The 16835-nt window shown below is 45.0% G+C and overlaps 1 protein-coding gene across 6 annotated transcripts in view; it reads right to left on the bottom strand.

Annotated features, from left to right (window-relative positions):
- Positions 1–16835, bottom strand: part of LRRC49 (leucine rich repeat containing 49) — a 191667-nt gene that overhangs the window by 26029 nt on the left and 148803 nt on the right. For all 6 annotated transcript variants that reach the window (XM_062206547.1, XM_062206543.1, XM_062206544.1 and 3 more), the window contains 3 exons: positions 10558–10795; positions 9263–9448; positions 6062–6171 (listed from right to left, as the gene is read on the bottom strand). In XM_062206547.1, coding sequence (XP_062062531.1) covers positions 6062–6171; positions 9263–9448; positions 10558–10795 — 534 coding nt within the window. The remainder of the gene's footprint in view (positions 1–6061; positions 6172–9262; positions 9449–10557; positions 10796–16835) is intronic.

A 16835-nucleotide genomic window follows, 5' to 3' on the forward strand; every position in this document is an offset into this window, starting at 1 on the left:
AACCATGAAGACAAAGAAAACCTAAACAGACCCATAACTGACACAGAAATTGAAACAGTAATAAAGGCCCTCCCAACAAAAAAAAGCCCAGGACCAGATGGATTCACTGCTGAATTCTACCAGACATTTAAAGAAGAACTAACTCCAATTCTTCTCAAACTATTCAAAACAATCAAAAGAAAAGGAATCCTCCCAAATTCTTTCTATGAAGCCAGCATCACCTTAATTCCTAAGCCAGAAAAAGATGCAGCATTGAAAGAGAATTACAGACCAATATCCCTGATGAACATAGATGCAAAAATACTCAATAAAATTCTGGCCAATAGAATGCAACATCACATTAGAAAGATCATCCACCCAGACCAAGTGGGATTTATCCCTGGTATGCAGAGATGGTTCAACATTCGCAAAACAATCAACGTGATACACCACATTAACAGACTGCAGAAGAAAAACCATATGATTCTCTCAATAGATGCAGAGAAAGCATTAGATAAAATTCAACACCCTTTCATGATGAAAACTCTAAGCAAACTGGGGATGGAAGGAACATTCCTCAATACAATGAAAGCAATTTATGAAAAACTCACGGCCAGCATCCTATTGAATAGGGAAAAGTTAGAAGCATTTCCACTGAGATCCGGTACCAGACAGGGATGCCCACTCTCACCACTGCTATTCAATATAGTTCTGGAAGTTTTAGCCAGAGCCATTAGGCAAGAAAAAGAAATTAAAGGGATACAAATTGGGAAGGAAGAAGTCAAACTATCCCTCTTTGCAGATGATATGATTCTTTATTTAGGGGATCCAAAGAACTCTACTAAGAGACTATTGGAACTCATAGAAGAGTCTGGAAAAGTAGCAGGATATAAAATCAATGTATAAAAATTAACAGCCTTTGTATACACAGGCAATGCCACGGCTGAGGAAGAACTTCTAAGATCAATCCCATTCACTATAGCCACAAAAACAATCAAATACCCTGGAATAAACTTAGCCAAGGATGTTAAAGATCTCTACGATGAGAATTACAAAATCTTAAAGAAAGAAATAGAAGAGGATACCAAAAAATGGAAAAATCTTCCATGCTCATGGATTGGAAGACTCAACATCATCAAAATTTTCATTCTCCCAAAAGCAATTTATACATTCAATGCAATACCAATCAAAATACCAAAGATATTCTTCTCAGATCTGGAAAAAATGATGCTGAAGTTCATATGGAGACACAGAAGACCTCGAATAGCTAAAGCAATCTTGCACAACAAAAACAAAGCTGGAGGCATCACAATACCAGATTTCAGGACATACTACAGGGCAGTAGTTATCAAAACAGCATGGTACTGGTAAAGAAACAGATGGATAGACCAATGGAACAGAATAGAAACACCAGTAATCAATCTAAACATCTACAGCCAACTTATATTTGATCAAAGATCCAAAACCAATTCCTGGAGTAAGGACAGTCTATTCAATAAATGGTGCTGGGAAAACTGGATTTCCACGTGCGGAAGCATGAAGCAAGACCCCTACCTTTCACCTTACACAAAAATCCACTCAACATGGATTAAAGATCTAAATCTACGACCTGACACCATCAAATTATTAAAGAACATTGGAGAAACCCTGCAAGATATAGGTACCGGCAAAGACTTCCTGGAAAAGACCCCAGAAGCACAGGCAGTCAAAGCCAAAATTAACATTTGGGATTGCATCAAATTGAGAAGTTTCTGTACTGCAAAAGAAACAGTCAGAAAAGTGAAGAGGCAACCGACAGAATGGGAAAAAATATTTGCAAACTATGCAACAGATAAAGGATTAATAACCAGAATCTACAAAGAGATCAAGAAACTCCACAACAAAAAAGCAAGCAACCCACTTAAGAGATGGGCCAAGGACCTCAAGAGACATTTTTCAAAAGAGGAAATCCAAATGGCTAACAGACACATGAAAATATGTTTAGGATCACTAGCAATCAGGGAAATGCAAATCAAAACCACAATGAGGTTTCACCTCACCCCGGTTAGAATGGCTCACATTCAGAAATCTACCGACAACAGATGCTGATGAGGTTGTGGGGGAAAAAGGGACACTAACCCACGGTTGGTGGGAATGCAAACTGGTTAAGCCACTATGGAAGTCAGTCTTCCTTTCAAATAAATGAAAATAAATAAACTTGAAATATAGAAATCATAAAGAGTACTTGCCATAAAAAATTGAACTGGACTTCATCATAATTCAAAACAAAATTATCTACAACACGTGAAGAGCTCATAGTAATCAATAACAAACAAATAATAAAAGTTAAAAAAAAATAGGCAGGGTTGGTGCTGTGGCACAGTGGGTTAACGTCCTGGCCTGAAGTGCCGGCATCCCACATGGGCGCAGGTTTGAGACCCGGCTGCTCCTCTTCCAATCCAGCTCTCTGCTATGGCCTGGGAAAGCAGTAGAAGGTGGCCCAAGTCCTTGGGCCCCTGCACCCTCATGGAAGACCTGGAAGAAGTTCCTGGCTTCTGGCTTCAGATCGGCGCAGCTCTGGCCATTGTGGCCAACTGGGAAGTGAGCCATCAGATGGAAGACCTCTCTTCCTCTTCCTCTCTCTCTCTCTCTCTCTCTCTCTGCCTCTCCTCTCTCTGTGTAACTCTGACTTTCAAATAAATAAATAAATCTTTTATAAAAAAAAAACTCATACCTAGAACAAATTTCCTTTAGGTGAAATTGCTACGTCAAAAGGTATGTACATCTAAAATCTGTTGGATATTGCTTAAGTTGCAATAAAAATGAACTGGAGCAAGCTTTCATTACCACTGTCAGAAAGTAAGAACCCTGGTTCACCATGCATGCTATATAACATAAAACTTATTTTTTATCCACAAAATCATCTCATTATTTTTAAATGTGCAGGTCTATAATTTTTTTTTTTTTGACAGGCAGAGTGGACAGTGAGAGAGACAGAGAGAAAGGTCTTCCTTTTGCCGTTGGTTCACCCTCCAATGACCGCCGCGGCCGGCACGCTGCAGCCAGCACACCACGCTGATGCGAAGCCAGGAGCCAGGTGCTTCTCCTGGTCTCCCATGGGGTGCAGGGCCCAAGGACTTGGGCCATCCTCCACTGCCCTCCCTGGCCACAGCAGAGAGCTGGCCTGGAAGAGGGGCAACCGGGACAGAATCCAGCGCCCCGACTGGGACTAGAACCCAGTGTGCCGGCGCCGCAAGGCGGAGGATTAGCCTATTGAGCCGCGGTGCCAGCAGGTCTATAATTTTGATTGAGGTCAAACATTCAGTTTTTAAAGTTTAAAGGTATGGGTACTTTGTTTACTAGGAATTTGCTTCTCCTAATTTTTGTTGTTTTTTTATTTTGTTTTTCCAGTTAACTAAATTGGTTTTGGCTATTCAAACTAGAATATAATTGTATAACCCATGACTGGAGAAGGATCTGCATCAGTGAGGAGCGTGCTTTCTGAGATACATGGAGATACTCATTTCTCTTTTGAATTTCTAGTTTGGAAATGCAAGGAGATGGGGGGAGGGGAGAGACAGAGACAGAGACAGAGAGAGAGACAGAGATACTTTCCACCCACTTGATCATTCCCCGTATGCCCTCAGTGGCCAGGCTGGAAATACATCCTGGTGTCCCATACGGTGGCAAGGACCTAGCTGCTGAGGCATGTGGCTGTCTTAATGGCCAGGCTAAGTGCCTACTCCCATGGAGGTTTTCTGGGTGTTTAATGTAAGTTCAACTTCTGCAAACATCTCATAGAGGTTTAAATAGAAAATGTACTTTTTTTTTCCTGAATTGGGCATAAGGTTTTGAGAATTAGATATCTTCTACTGCTATTCCAGGCCACAGCAGCAAGCTGGATTGGAAGAGGAGAAGCAGGGACTAGAACAGGCGCCCATACAGTATGCCGACGCTTCAGGCTAGGGCTTTAACCCATTGTGCCACAACGCTGGCCCCAGTTTGTTTATTTTTTAAAGTGTGTTAACTGTGTTATTCAAATCCTCTATAATCTTTCTTATTTTGGTTAGTTGATCTGATTTATGAGAGCAGTATATTAATAATATACTTCTACAACAACTGAATTTGCCAATGTATATTGTATTCGTTGGTATGTGTAGAAGCCGTGGTCTTGGTTACATTGTTTCATAACTATTATCTTTTCTTGGTGGATGGTAGTTTTTCGTGTCATCAGTTCTATCATCACCGATATTAACAGTCCCACCTTTGCTGACGGGCAGCATTTGCTTGCTCCGTCTTTTCAGTCCCTCTACTCACATATTCATCCCCTTTAGGGTTTCTTTAGCAGGTTCTCTCATTAAAAACAGCACCTCATCCATTTTTAACACAAGCTGAGAGCTGCTATCTCTTAAGAATTTCATTCATTAACATTTATTGCAGCAATTTACATTTTCTTTTTCTATTTTCTTCCCTTCCTGCATTCTTTAGTTTAGAAATTGCGTGTTATTTTTTAATTGGCAGCCCTTAAAATTTAGGACATTTTGCAAATTTAAGTTCCATTCTTTGAGGATTTTCTGGGATCTTAGTTTTCAGATTAAATTCTGTCATACTGTGGAATAATATTTATTTAGACAACCGAAATGTTTGCTGACCACTTTCTACACTGTAATTTCTTGAACTCAATGCCTGCCTTTGTATTTTCCTCAAAGCCACTCTGTGGTCCCGAAGGGGTTTAGGAGCCCATCAGTCAGATGCACTGGGTTGGCTGTGAATGCGGAAGCCGAGGAGGAGGCAGCAGGCGCACAAGGCACCCATTCTGCGGTGCAGGACGCAGCCAGCAGCGGGCTCGGGAAGGCCGTGGCAGGGAGGCGGGCACTCCCTGGGCCCTGAGGCAGGTGAAGTGCTGTGGCCCCGGGCTCACGGCTAGGACAACAGTGGCCTGTTGAGTCCACCCTGGAGCAGGAGTGCTGTCTCCCCGGTGGGCTTGTGGGCTTGCTCCGCTGTGACCCTCTGGCAGTCCCCTCTGGAGGCCCAGCCTAGAGACCGCTGGGCAGCTCGCACGGCTTCTGCAGCCGCGGACTTCCTCGTGTGCCGCGGGTGTCCACGTGCGACCGCCTGTCTGTCTGCTCTGTCAGATCCACCTTCTAAGGACCGGCCCAGCAGCGCTCGTCCACTGTCGCGGCCTCAGCCCAGGCCGCCGCCATCTCTCTCGGGACCGTGGCCCTGTCTCTTGACTGGGCTCCAAGCCTGCACGCCCCGTCGGCTCAGATGGAGTCTTCCTCACTCCAGTCCATGCTCGCGCTCGTTAGAAACAGCTTTCCCGCTCTGTTTTGCATCAGCCCACGGCAGCGCCACCCGTGTCACTTCACATCACTTACTTCCTATCGCCCCTTGCTCTGATTCCACAGAGCTAGACAGCTGCTGCGCTTTTGTGGATCTCTTCTCCCATCTGGAAAACTTCTTTTATTTTAAAATATTTATTTATTTGAAAGTCAGAGTTACAGAGAGAGAACACTGGCTCCTACATCCGCTGGTTCATTCCCTAAACAGTCACAATGGCCAGAACTGAGCCAGTTGGAATCCAGGAGCCAGGAACTCCATCCGATCTCCCACATGGGTGGCAGGGACCCAAGCACTTGGACCATCTTCTGCTGCCTTTCCAAGGCCATTCACAGAGAGCGGGATCAAAAGTGGAGCAGCTGGGACACGAACCAGTACCCATAAAGGATGCCAGTGTCACAGGTGACGGCTTAACCCATTATGCCACAGTGCTGGCCCCACTGGGAGAACTTCTCCTCTGCCCTGAAGAACTGGATGGGACGCCACCTCCCTCGTGAAGCCCTCCCTCGGTCCGTCCAGAGCGCAGTCCCTGTCTCCATGCTTGCGGAGCCACTACAGCACGTCGCGCGTATCTTTAAACCACAGAGAACAAGGACTCTCTTGTTAGTGCTTGTATCCCCACCACTTGGAATGGGGCCAGCCACAGACTAAGTCTAGGACACATGTTTGTGGGGTGCGTATACGAGACGGGGAGCAAGTGTGGGGCATTCATTTCTTTTCCCCGTGCAGCAGTCATTCTATAAAAACCAGACGTGAACGCTACCTGGCATCACCCAGAATGGAAATCAGGCGGTACTGGGGCAGCTCAGAGGACGCCACGTGTGCGAGGATCCCAAACAGCCGCTCGGCCATGATGAGGTCGTTCTGGGTCACCTGCAGAGAGACCACAGGGGAGGGTCAGCACAACAGGCGGCTCAGGAGTGCAGTTCCACAGACACATCCACACACAGTGCTCCCTCTGCTCAAGGAATGACGTTCTCCTGGGACTGAGGGAGACGTCTTCATTTGTTCTCTTTCTTTGAGCTTCATTAAAACGAAGATGGAGAAGTGGCTCGTGGTGAACGGAGGTGATGGGGTGATGAGTTAGCTCTGATTTTGAGGCTCTATTTCCTAAGAATTATACTTGAGGCGCCTTAAATTCTTGCTGAATTTCTTCATAATCCCATAGCGTCTCAGAGGAAAATGATTTAGAGGGAAAATGTTCCAAATGTTAATGGCAAAGATTCATTTTAGTCATCTCCAGGGGCCAGCGCTGTGGTGTAGTGGGCTAAGTCTCTGCCTGTGGTGTCGGCATCCCACATGGGTGCTGGTTTTCTGAGCCAGCTCTCTGCTGTGGCCTGGGGAAGCAGCAGAAGATGGCCCAAGTGCAACCACATGAGAGTTCTAGAAGAAGCTCCTGGCTGCTGGCTTCATGTCGGCCTAGCTCTGATCTCTGTGTCATCTGGGGCGTGAACCAGCAGATGGAAGATCTTTCTCTCTGTCTCCTCTGTCTGTAACTTTGCCTCTCGAATAAATAAAATCTTTAAAATAATGTATCAAAGGTAGGCCAAGGTGTTACTCATATCTTGCCCGGAAAAGGACAATTTTGTGTTTTCCCGAGACAGAACTCTCACGGGGTTAGCAAGGACATTTATTCAGCCTCTCTCCCCACAAGAATACTTGCTGTTGGGACATCCTGTGAGGGCCCCTTCCTATGTTAATCAAGAAAGCATTAAAAGCAGGAAGCAGGACTCGGATCACTGTTGGCTTGTTTTCTATAATGTGAAACAGGGCTGCTTACATCTGAAAAACCACTGGTTTGTCTGAATAACTCGCTGGTCACCAAGCAGGGGCCGCTGGCAAAGTCTGGAGGTCCGGCTTTCAGCTGGGGCACGCGGGACACGCCCTCTCCAGACAGACCTGGCCCCACGCCCACAGAGCCGTTTAAGAAATCTCAGTACAGTCAGTCACAGTTACTGTAACTGACTCCACGGCACTTTCTGAGAATGAACGCTTACCTCACAGACACCTCGACACCGGGACCAGGTGAGCCCAACCCTTCTCCACAGGAAGGCTCCTCAGGCCCTTCCTGTCGCTGACAACCAAGTTGCCAGTGCAATGCAGCCACCTAGTGGCCAAGGCAAGCCACTACTCCATCTGTTCCTCAAGGCTCCTAATTCCGCTGACCTCTACCTGGAGCAGTGTCATCTCTCACACAGAGAGAAGTCGAAATTGACTGTAGTTGTACTATGAAACATTAAGGACTACATAGGAGGGTAAATTTAAATCAGACTCTCTCTCTCTCTCTCTCTCTCTCTCTATATATATATATATATATATATATATATATATATATATATATTAAAAGATTTATTTATTTGAAAGGCAGAGTTAACAGAGAGGCAGAGGCACAGACAGACAGAGATCAATCTTCCATCTGCTGGTTCACTCCCCAGATGGCCACAACAGCTGGAGCTGTGCTGATCCAAAGCCAGGAGCCAGGAGCTTCCTCCGGGTCTCCCACGCGGTAGCAGGGGCCCAAGGACTTGAACCATCTTCCACTGCTTTCCCAGGCCATAGCAGAGCATTGGACCAGAAGAGGAGCACCGGGATTTGAACCAGCACCCATATGGGATGCCGGCACTGCAGGCAACGGCTCTACCCACTGCGCCATGGCACCGGTCCCTCAGAATATATTCTTTTTGTTTCTTCCTAATTTTTCTCTATTGTTTCCTATTTCAAAGTTCTGCAATACAAGGTATTCCTTGAGAAGTAACTTGCAACTGGGAAAATACACTATTTAGGGTTAACTGGGGCAAAAGTACAGTCAATTGTTAAGGAGGGATCTCTCACTCTTAGCCAAGACAGCCATTCTCTGCTCAGTCCAGGCTCCTGTTTGGAAACCTTGGGGTCACAGCAGGGACTCAGAGTGTCTCTTGGCAGCAAAATCAAGGGCACATAAGGTCACGCACAATAGCGCCAAACCTCCAGAGAGTCACCTGCAGAACCCAAGTCAGCCCCTGGGTCCAGATCCTCCTGACGCCAGCACTCGGGCCTGCAGTGACGAGAGCGCTGGCTCGCACACGGAGCCAGGGCTCTGCTGTCTTCCAGCGGTAGGCTGGGTTTCTGGAGTTCTGGACCAGAGGGACCTGTAGCGTGTCAGTCGTGGGGCCAGTCTTAGAATAAGGAAGTCCTCTGACTCCGAGGAGATAATTTAAGAGGGGTAACAACATCCTGAAATGTTTTTCCTTTGGAGGATTATTTTAATCTGATAGAAGCACAGGCATAGTTTCTCTTTCTTCTGAGTCACTTTTTAAAGAGAACTTGGTCTTAAGTAGCTGAGGGCCTGCCCTTAGGTGGAATCAATCTAAGAATGATGTCTCTAACAATTCCCCGTTCATCAGTGAGCTGTCTGTCCAACGCAGCCACGGCACGGGCAGCCGTCACCACCGCTGACCGAACAGCGCAGACGCTCACTCACGCTTGTCTTCGTTCCTTTCCCTCTCGTTTGTACTATTTCTCCTCCTCATCTCTTTTTTAAACCCTTCCTCATTCCCCGTGTGATCTCCTTCCTCCCACCCCGTTTTCCCCTTTTCTGCCACAGCCTTTATGGACGGACAACTCGTTTACTTCCCCTCTCTCCATCTTCATGCCAGGCAGGCAGCAGAGCACTCAAAGACGCCAAGGTCATGACGCGGTGAGAAGCTGTCATCCACCAATCTTACTTCTCCGAATGCCTACGAAGCACAGTACAAGTACTCACTACTCACTGTGACCTGGTCACTGTGCTATTTTCAAAATGTGTTCAGTGCTACAGAAGCGTTTAGGTAAGATTTTTAGCCTTTTGACATTTTAAAGTACCCAGGTTTCTTGGCAAACCAGCACTTTCAAAAGTTCGGTCATGGATACGCCAATTCCTCACCATTGTCACTGTTTCTCCTAAGAAGGCGCACTGGTACCCACGGGCCCCTCTGGCTGAGCGTACCTCTGCTCCATTTATCTTCTGCATACTGAAATGGCTGAGCCGAAACAGGACGTAGTATTTCCAGAGTGTAAACTGGACCACGGGGTTCCCCTGAGGGTCGATGGTGAGCTGGTCAATGCGACGGAGCTGTGCCAGTGCGTTGAACTGCTGCAGCGTGACGAGATTGGTCTCCTTGAATTTAAGGTGCTGTGATAATAAAACACAGAGATCTGACTGCCGAGTTCAACCATCTTAACCTTGTAACACTAGGGCTTCACTGGTCATCCTTCAAGCAAATCTGTACATGTCTGGCTCAGCAAATATGTTTTCAATTACATTAAGTCAACTGCACGCCACAAGTTACATAACTTTAATCTATTCAATACATCACTGATGGAATCCATCCAATATTAAGCTCTGTGTGACTCTGGAGAGGACAACCCCATTTATTAATAAGCTAAGATTCTTAAAAGTTACATGAGTATCAACTGATTCAGGCTCTGGTACTACCCTGACTTTTGGTCCCTGGCACTGACGTTAAATCTGAGAGAGGAAGACTGGAAATGGAAGCTTAGACTACGGGGCTCCCGGCTCCCGCATCTTGCCCAGCACGTCTCTGGCTGGCTGCCCTGGGTCCAGAGAGGTCAGGTCCCCAACACCGCAGTGCTAGTGGGAGGTTCTGCTGGTGCACTGGCCTGGGCTTATCTAAAGCAACATCCCCATCGGTACCCATCTCTTTGCAGGAGGACGAGGTGGGTGTGTGGAGTGAGGGGCGGGGGACAACCGGGAAACAGCAAGTGAGCAAATTCACTTTTAAACACACGATGATAATAAAAACTCAAGACAGAACTCATTACGGAAATCAGTTTCTGTGAATGCATGCTACTGAATGATATGGTTAACAATGAAACTGGGAAAAACTAACTTCTCCAAGTAATTCTAGTGAGCTACTAAGTTAACTTCAACATCATCAGGAGGCTATTGTAAAATCATACAATAGATGTACATGTCCCAGCAATACCAGGCAAAGGAACTGCACACAAGGTGTCAGGTGAGGCGGCCCTGCTGACTGCAGTGGGAAGTGGAGATAAGAGTTTGAGGGAAATCACGTCAGTCTTATAATTTCTAATATTAACACAAAACTGCAAGGCCATTTATGACACTGATTTAAATTCCATCTATAGACAACGAGCACAAAGCTACTTTCCCAGCCAGTTAGAGGCTGTCCAAGTAAAAGCTAAAACAGGCCTTTTGGCCTAAGCACACAAGTCATGACTAAGAATAATTCACATATACCACTAAAAGGAAATGTTTACCAGAGAGTTGGGAAACTTGATCTTCAGTTTGGGAAGCACTTGCACAATTTCATCGAATTCTATGAAGGTAAAGGAGACGGTTGTAACCATTCCTGCGGTCTGAACACTCCAGTTCCGGTCCAGGGACTCCAGCGCTCCGGAGCCATAGAGGGAGAGCGTGTCCCCGTCCACTTCCACCAGGTGTGTGTCTGTGATGCACAGGCCTTGCAAAGCGCTGGTGAGCCCTGAGTCTAGAGACCTGGAAGACCCACAGTGTCCTGTAAGTGGAAGTCTTACCTTGCGCACACAACACACGGCACGCTGGACAAGCTCCTTACAGCTTCATACCCGGCCAGAGCACCAACGCTGACTCTCAGCACACTGCCCGGAGGCCTTGCGTTACTCTAGCAACATGTTCATTCTTAAAAAGGTGTACACTATCAAAAAAAGTGCCTCTAAGCCCAAATCATTTATATAATGAAAGACAAAGTTTATGAAACACATAATAATGCTAAAATAGTTTATATTTCAGGCTGGATTAGGGATCAGGTTGAATTTCCACTTTTGAATACTTCAATGTTTTTAAACATTTTTAAAAGTATATACTAAACACTAAAATCAACACTTCCACTGATATTTGAAATAACAGATGATGAAAAGCAATCTCTCTTTCTCCCTCCCTTCCTCCCTCCCACACACACACACACACACACACACTCACTCACTTCTACTGACTATGGTAATTGTTATTATCTCCATAGTAGGAGCCACTGTTTCTATGAAAGGTTACCTAAATGAAAGCCAGACAATTAAAGAAAAAAAGACCTTGGTGCTACTCAAATCGTCTTCTTTGTGAATGGAGACATCTACTCGTTGCACCCAGCACTTGGGGAAGCGTGATTTCAGACACACAAGCTGACCCCATTAATGAGCGCTGCGCTCTCCTCTGTGTGCCAGGGTACTCTACACACCTTCCAAGTGGAATACCTTACTTCTCATTACGTTTACAACTTTGCTTCTTCCAGGTACCGAGTTCCTTAGGGCTAAACACTGTGTTTCATCTTGGAGGACTCTGAGGCCTACTTAGGGACTTTTTATAATGCACTATGAACTAAGTAATCATTAAAGATATTCAGTTTTTTTAGGTTTATTTCAGAGGCACCAGTTAACAACCAACACATTAGTCTATTCAATAACAAGCTGGGTAATGTTATTAATCTACGTTAAATGAATATGCAACCAAGAAAATAGAAAAACACTGGATTGCTACGAGATCCGTGCTTAAGATGATTCTCATATGATAATGTGGATGACAACACTCAATAAGCACTAACAGATGAATACTCCTGGCTGATAATCTTAGGAAGGTACAGGCCGATGATAATAAAGGAGCAAACGTAAGGTAAGAGGAAGTGGGCCGGTGCTGTGGCATCGTGGGTAAAGCCTCTGCCAGCAGTGCCAGCATATGGGTGCTGGTTCAAGTCCCAGCAGCTCCACTTCCAATCTAGTGCTCTGCTATAGCCTGGGAAAGCAGTAGAAGATGGCCCAGGTGCTTGGGCCCCTGCACCCACGTGGGAGACCCTGAAGAAAATCCTGGCTCCTGGCTTCGGATCGGCCAAGCTCTGGCTGTTGCAGCCATTTGAGGAATGAACCAGCAGATGGAAGACTTCTATCTCTCTCTTTCTCTACCTCTGCCTCTCTGTAACTCTGCCTTTCAAGTAAAGAAATAAAACTTAAAAAAAAAAAAAAAAGATACGAGGAAGCTCCATGCACTGTGTTTTGATACACTCAGCTAGGTAGAGCAAATAATCGTTGGGCTAGGAAAAGGGTCCTGGCCAGCACCTCACTGCCACTAAGACAGGGAAGGTTTGATGAAGAGGGCACATCCTCCCGTTAGAGCACTTACCCCACTGCACTGCAAGGACCACAGACCTGATGTCTCCTAGCAGACACCGCGATTGCTCAGGCTTGACCTCTGCCAGCTTGCTATAGGAGATCCCATATCTAGCTCAGCTCCTAGCTTTGCTCAAGAAATCTCTCTTGAATTCACTGAGCAATTCCAAAGTTAATGAGTACCTTAAGAATCTTAAGGAGGATGTTCTGAACATAGATGTGGTTTCAGCAAAGAAGTAGAAGCAGTGATGGAAACACAGAATAAGAGTTATCATCAAGGTTTACCCAAGGGAGGCAAAACCATGTAAGGAGAGGGAAGGGAAGGGAAGGGAAGAACAGAAAGAGAATTTATACAGGGATGTCGGATGGCCAGCGGAGAGGTTTAGTTCCAATGTGAAAACCAGCACCCTGTGAATAAAATCTTTAACAAGTGATGGTCCATTTCACCTATTTGGAAATGTCTGGCTTTTCTTTTTACGTATCATTAGAGGCTAAGAATATAAACTCCAAAATAACGAGTCTCTTTAGCTGAGGATTATTCATTTTGTGTAGAGATTTGTCGAGCAGACTGTTGGTAAAGTACTAATAACAAACAAAGCTACATTTGGAAAAAGAGCAACACAGTCACCAAACCAAGCAGAACAACCTCCAGCTCTAACCCGGGGCCAGCTTGCGGGTCTCCACACAGGCTCACCCTTCCCAAGCGGAGGCCTTGCACCTGCTAAACAGCTCCCACAACCACTAGCCTATTTCAGCTATGTTCTGGATAAGGCTTTGGGTTTAGCCTCAAACTCTGGCCAATGTTTGTAAATTCGTTCCTCTGGGAAGGTGTCTTATTTCCACAGAAAGTGATGTGGATATTTTTAAAAAAAATATCATGTAGGATCTGTCTTCAATGTGCTGCACACTGTTATTTAATGCTATAACTAGTACTCCAGCAGTATTTTTTCACTTTGTGTTGCTATGTGGGGGCAAACTGTTGAAATCTTTACTTAATATATACTAAACTGATCTTCTGTATATAAAGAGAATTGAAAATGAATCTTGATGTGAGTGGAAGGGGAGAGGGAGCAGGAGGGGGGAGGGTTGCGGGTGGGAGGGAAGTTATGGGCGGGGGGCGGGGAGCCATTGTAATCCATAAGCTGTACTTTGGAAATTTATATTCATTAAATAAAAGTTAAAAAAAAATACTTAAACTAAAAAAAAAAGAAAAAAGAAAGTGATGTGGATAGCCCACTAGACAGCAAATGTTTGTGGAAGGGTCCTTTTGGTTTTCCTGGTACGCTGAGGAGATACATATCTTTTCAATGTTTCATACATACATGTTAACTCACTGGTTCATTCATTCACCAAACATTTGCTGAAAGCTCACTAGTACAAAAATAAATCGAGGGGTGGCATTTGGCCAAGTGGTTAAGATGCCAACTAAGACAGTGTCCCACACTGCAGCCCCTGAGTTCAAGTACAGCTTCCTTCTAACGTGCACCTTGGGAGGCAGCAGGTGATGGCTCAACTATTGGGTCCCCCCACCCACACAGGTGTTTCCAGTCTCAGCTTCAGCCCAGCATTACGGGCATCTGGGGAACTTTCTCTCTCTGTCTCCCTGCTTCTCAAATAAAGAAAATTTAAAAATAAACAATCAAGATGTGTCTGCCCTCCAAGAGCTCCGGTCCAGAAGGAGGCAGAGAGGGGGGTTCATCTGTGTTCTCAGGGGAATATAATGTGCTCACTGTCACATAATGAGGATTTAAACAGAGAAGAGGAACCACTCATCCTTCTAACAGGAAGAAGTCGGCTTTCAGAAGAAGATGGCGTTTGAATTGATCTTTGAGAGACGAACAGAATTCCATCAGCGTAGAAGAGTGAGGGCAGAATGAAGAAAGGCACAGAAGCCTTATTAGGTATAGCACATTCACACGAGGAAAATCCCAACATGAGGAAAATCCCAACATGGCCACGAGACGGAAAAATAGATAAGACATGAGGCTGCAAAGCCAAGTTTATCCTGTAGAGTTGAAGAAGGAAAAAAATGGGTTTTGAGTTTAGAAAAGAGCATATTTGATGCAAGTTTGAAAGCACCTCCAAAGTGCCACATGTGGATCTAGGCATTGGGCTGGGTACAGAGATTCGTAAGCCATGCTCTCTGCCCTCCAGGACCACCTCGGGTAACCAGTCAAGGCTGGGGAGGATGTGGCAGGGAGGGGCTGCCTGCAGGACCAGTAAGAAGGCAGTGCAGTGGTGTCAGCTAGACCGTGTGAGGGCGTGCAGAAGAGACAGTGTGGGTAGAAATGACACTGGAAAGGAACGCTGATAGACCTGAGTTAAAATTCCAGATCTTCTACCAATAAAACGATGACTGGGGAGTGGGGTGGGGATTCTATTTCATTTCTTTGAGTTTCAGTTTCCTTGCATGTAAAATGGAGCCATAATACATATTCTTTTCAGAGTTGTTGTGAAGATTAGAAATAACATTCTAGGGACCAGCACTGTGGCCAAGCAGGTTAAGCTGCTGCCTGCAATGCCAGTATCCCAAATGGTGCTGGTTAAAGTCCTGGTTGTTTCACTTCTGACCCAGCTCCCTGCTAATGCACTTGGGAAAGCAGTGGAGGATGGCCTACGTTCTTCAGCCCCTGTACCCATGTGGGAGACCCAGAAGAAGCTCCTGGCTCTTCACTTGGGCCTGACCCAACCCTGGCCATTGTGACCATTTGGGGAGTAAACTAGTGGATGGAAGACCTCTCTCTATCTCTCCCTCTCTCTCTAATGCTGCCTTTAAAATAAATAAATAAATCTTAACAAAAAAGAAAAATAACATTCTGCATCATGCCTCAATAGATTTTATTGGTTAGTATAAAGAAAAGAAAACACAGACTTACCAATATTGTAGAGAAAATAAAAGTAGGACTTAATGGTTTCTTGACCATGGAAAATGAAGGAGAGAGAGGAGGAAAGTGTGACTCAGATTTCTAGAGTGGGTAACTGGTCATTTAGTCCAGTTTCTACTTGTGTTGCACCTAAATTTTTATATTCTTCTCTAGAGGATCTATGTTCCCAAACCGGCTTTCTCATGAATACCAATACAGGTCCAGTGATATTTTCTGACTCAAATATTACCTATGTAGTAGCAGGTGGCATGACATCACAAACGACTTCTCTTTGAGATCTGTAGTGGTTATGTATATGTAAGGATAAACCAGAGAAATATTCTGTGCCTTTTCCATTTGTGGAGAACTCTCAGAAAAGACAGGGTGACTAACGTAATGCAATAAAGCAACTAGTCCCCAAAAGCCAGGCTCGATGTAGAAATGCTCTTAAGTGTCCAGATGGAAAAAAAGGACAAAACTTCAGGGTGTTACATATTATTTTTACCTTTAGGCTTTTTACAACAGCCCACAAGAAGAGGACTTAAAATCTCTCGGAAGATTCTTTTCCCACTGAATAAGTGGTGTTGATTCCTGTAATAACTTATTTTATAAATTTCTATTACAACATTCGTAGGTGTGGAAACTCATTTTATACATTATATTTTATGATAGTAGTGTTGGCTAAAGTACCAGTATTCATAGACAGGAAACGACCAAAATAAACCAGCTTTACTGGACGAATCCAGTGAAAGCAAAGAAAACATTACAGTAAGTACTTTCGCAGTCTGCCAGGCTCAAGAATCCTGCCATATGTCCTTTTACTGTTCAGCCGTCCCAAGCACAGCGAGCAGTGAAGTCATTAGTGGGATGAAGCACAGTCGCACAGAACTCTTCCTTTTATGTGCCTGCAGTTCTTCACGGACACACATTTCCAGGCATTCAGTTACACACTCACAAGCCAAGGTCACAGACACGGTGACACCAGAATTAGTCACTTTTTTTGCATTATGAAATATTAAAGAATATAAAAGGTTATTTAAAATGTAAAATATTACATAGCATTAAGAAACGAATCAGAACACTAAGGACAGCTCTTTACCTTCAGAAAGGTGCTCCAAAGAGGAGATTTAATTACGTTTTTAAGATTTTCAGAAAATGTCGTAACACGACTTCAGACAAAACAGCAGATAGACTGAGCACTTGTGGTTAAAACCTCCCTCTCCAAGACCCCATTAGAAAACAGGAGAGCGACAGACCAGGTAAAAACCCACCCTCATAAGTACAATAGGGAAGAGCTACTGCAGCCAGAGATTGCAGCAAATTCCTGCAAGCTGGACAGTGAAGTGTGGTCAGTGATGAAGAAGTGGGGGTGGGGGGGCAGAGCCTCAAGTACACACTGGGGAGAAGAACACAGGTGCAGCCAGCCTGCTCAGGAGAACCCTGACGGCACATTAGATGGAGGGAGTGCAGAGTGGGCTGGAACTCAGGGGCACTAATGGAAGATCTATACAAGAACTCTCCCATCTCCTTCCTACTCCCAAC

This window comes from Lepus europaeus, chromosome 11, assembly GCF_033115175.1.
Source record: "Lepus europaeus isolate LE1 chromosome 11, mLepTim1.pri, whole genome shotgun sequence".
Taxonomy (NCBI): Eukaryota; Metazoa; Chordata; class Mammalia; order Lagomorpha; family Leporidae; genus Lepus; species Lepus europaeus.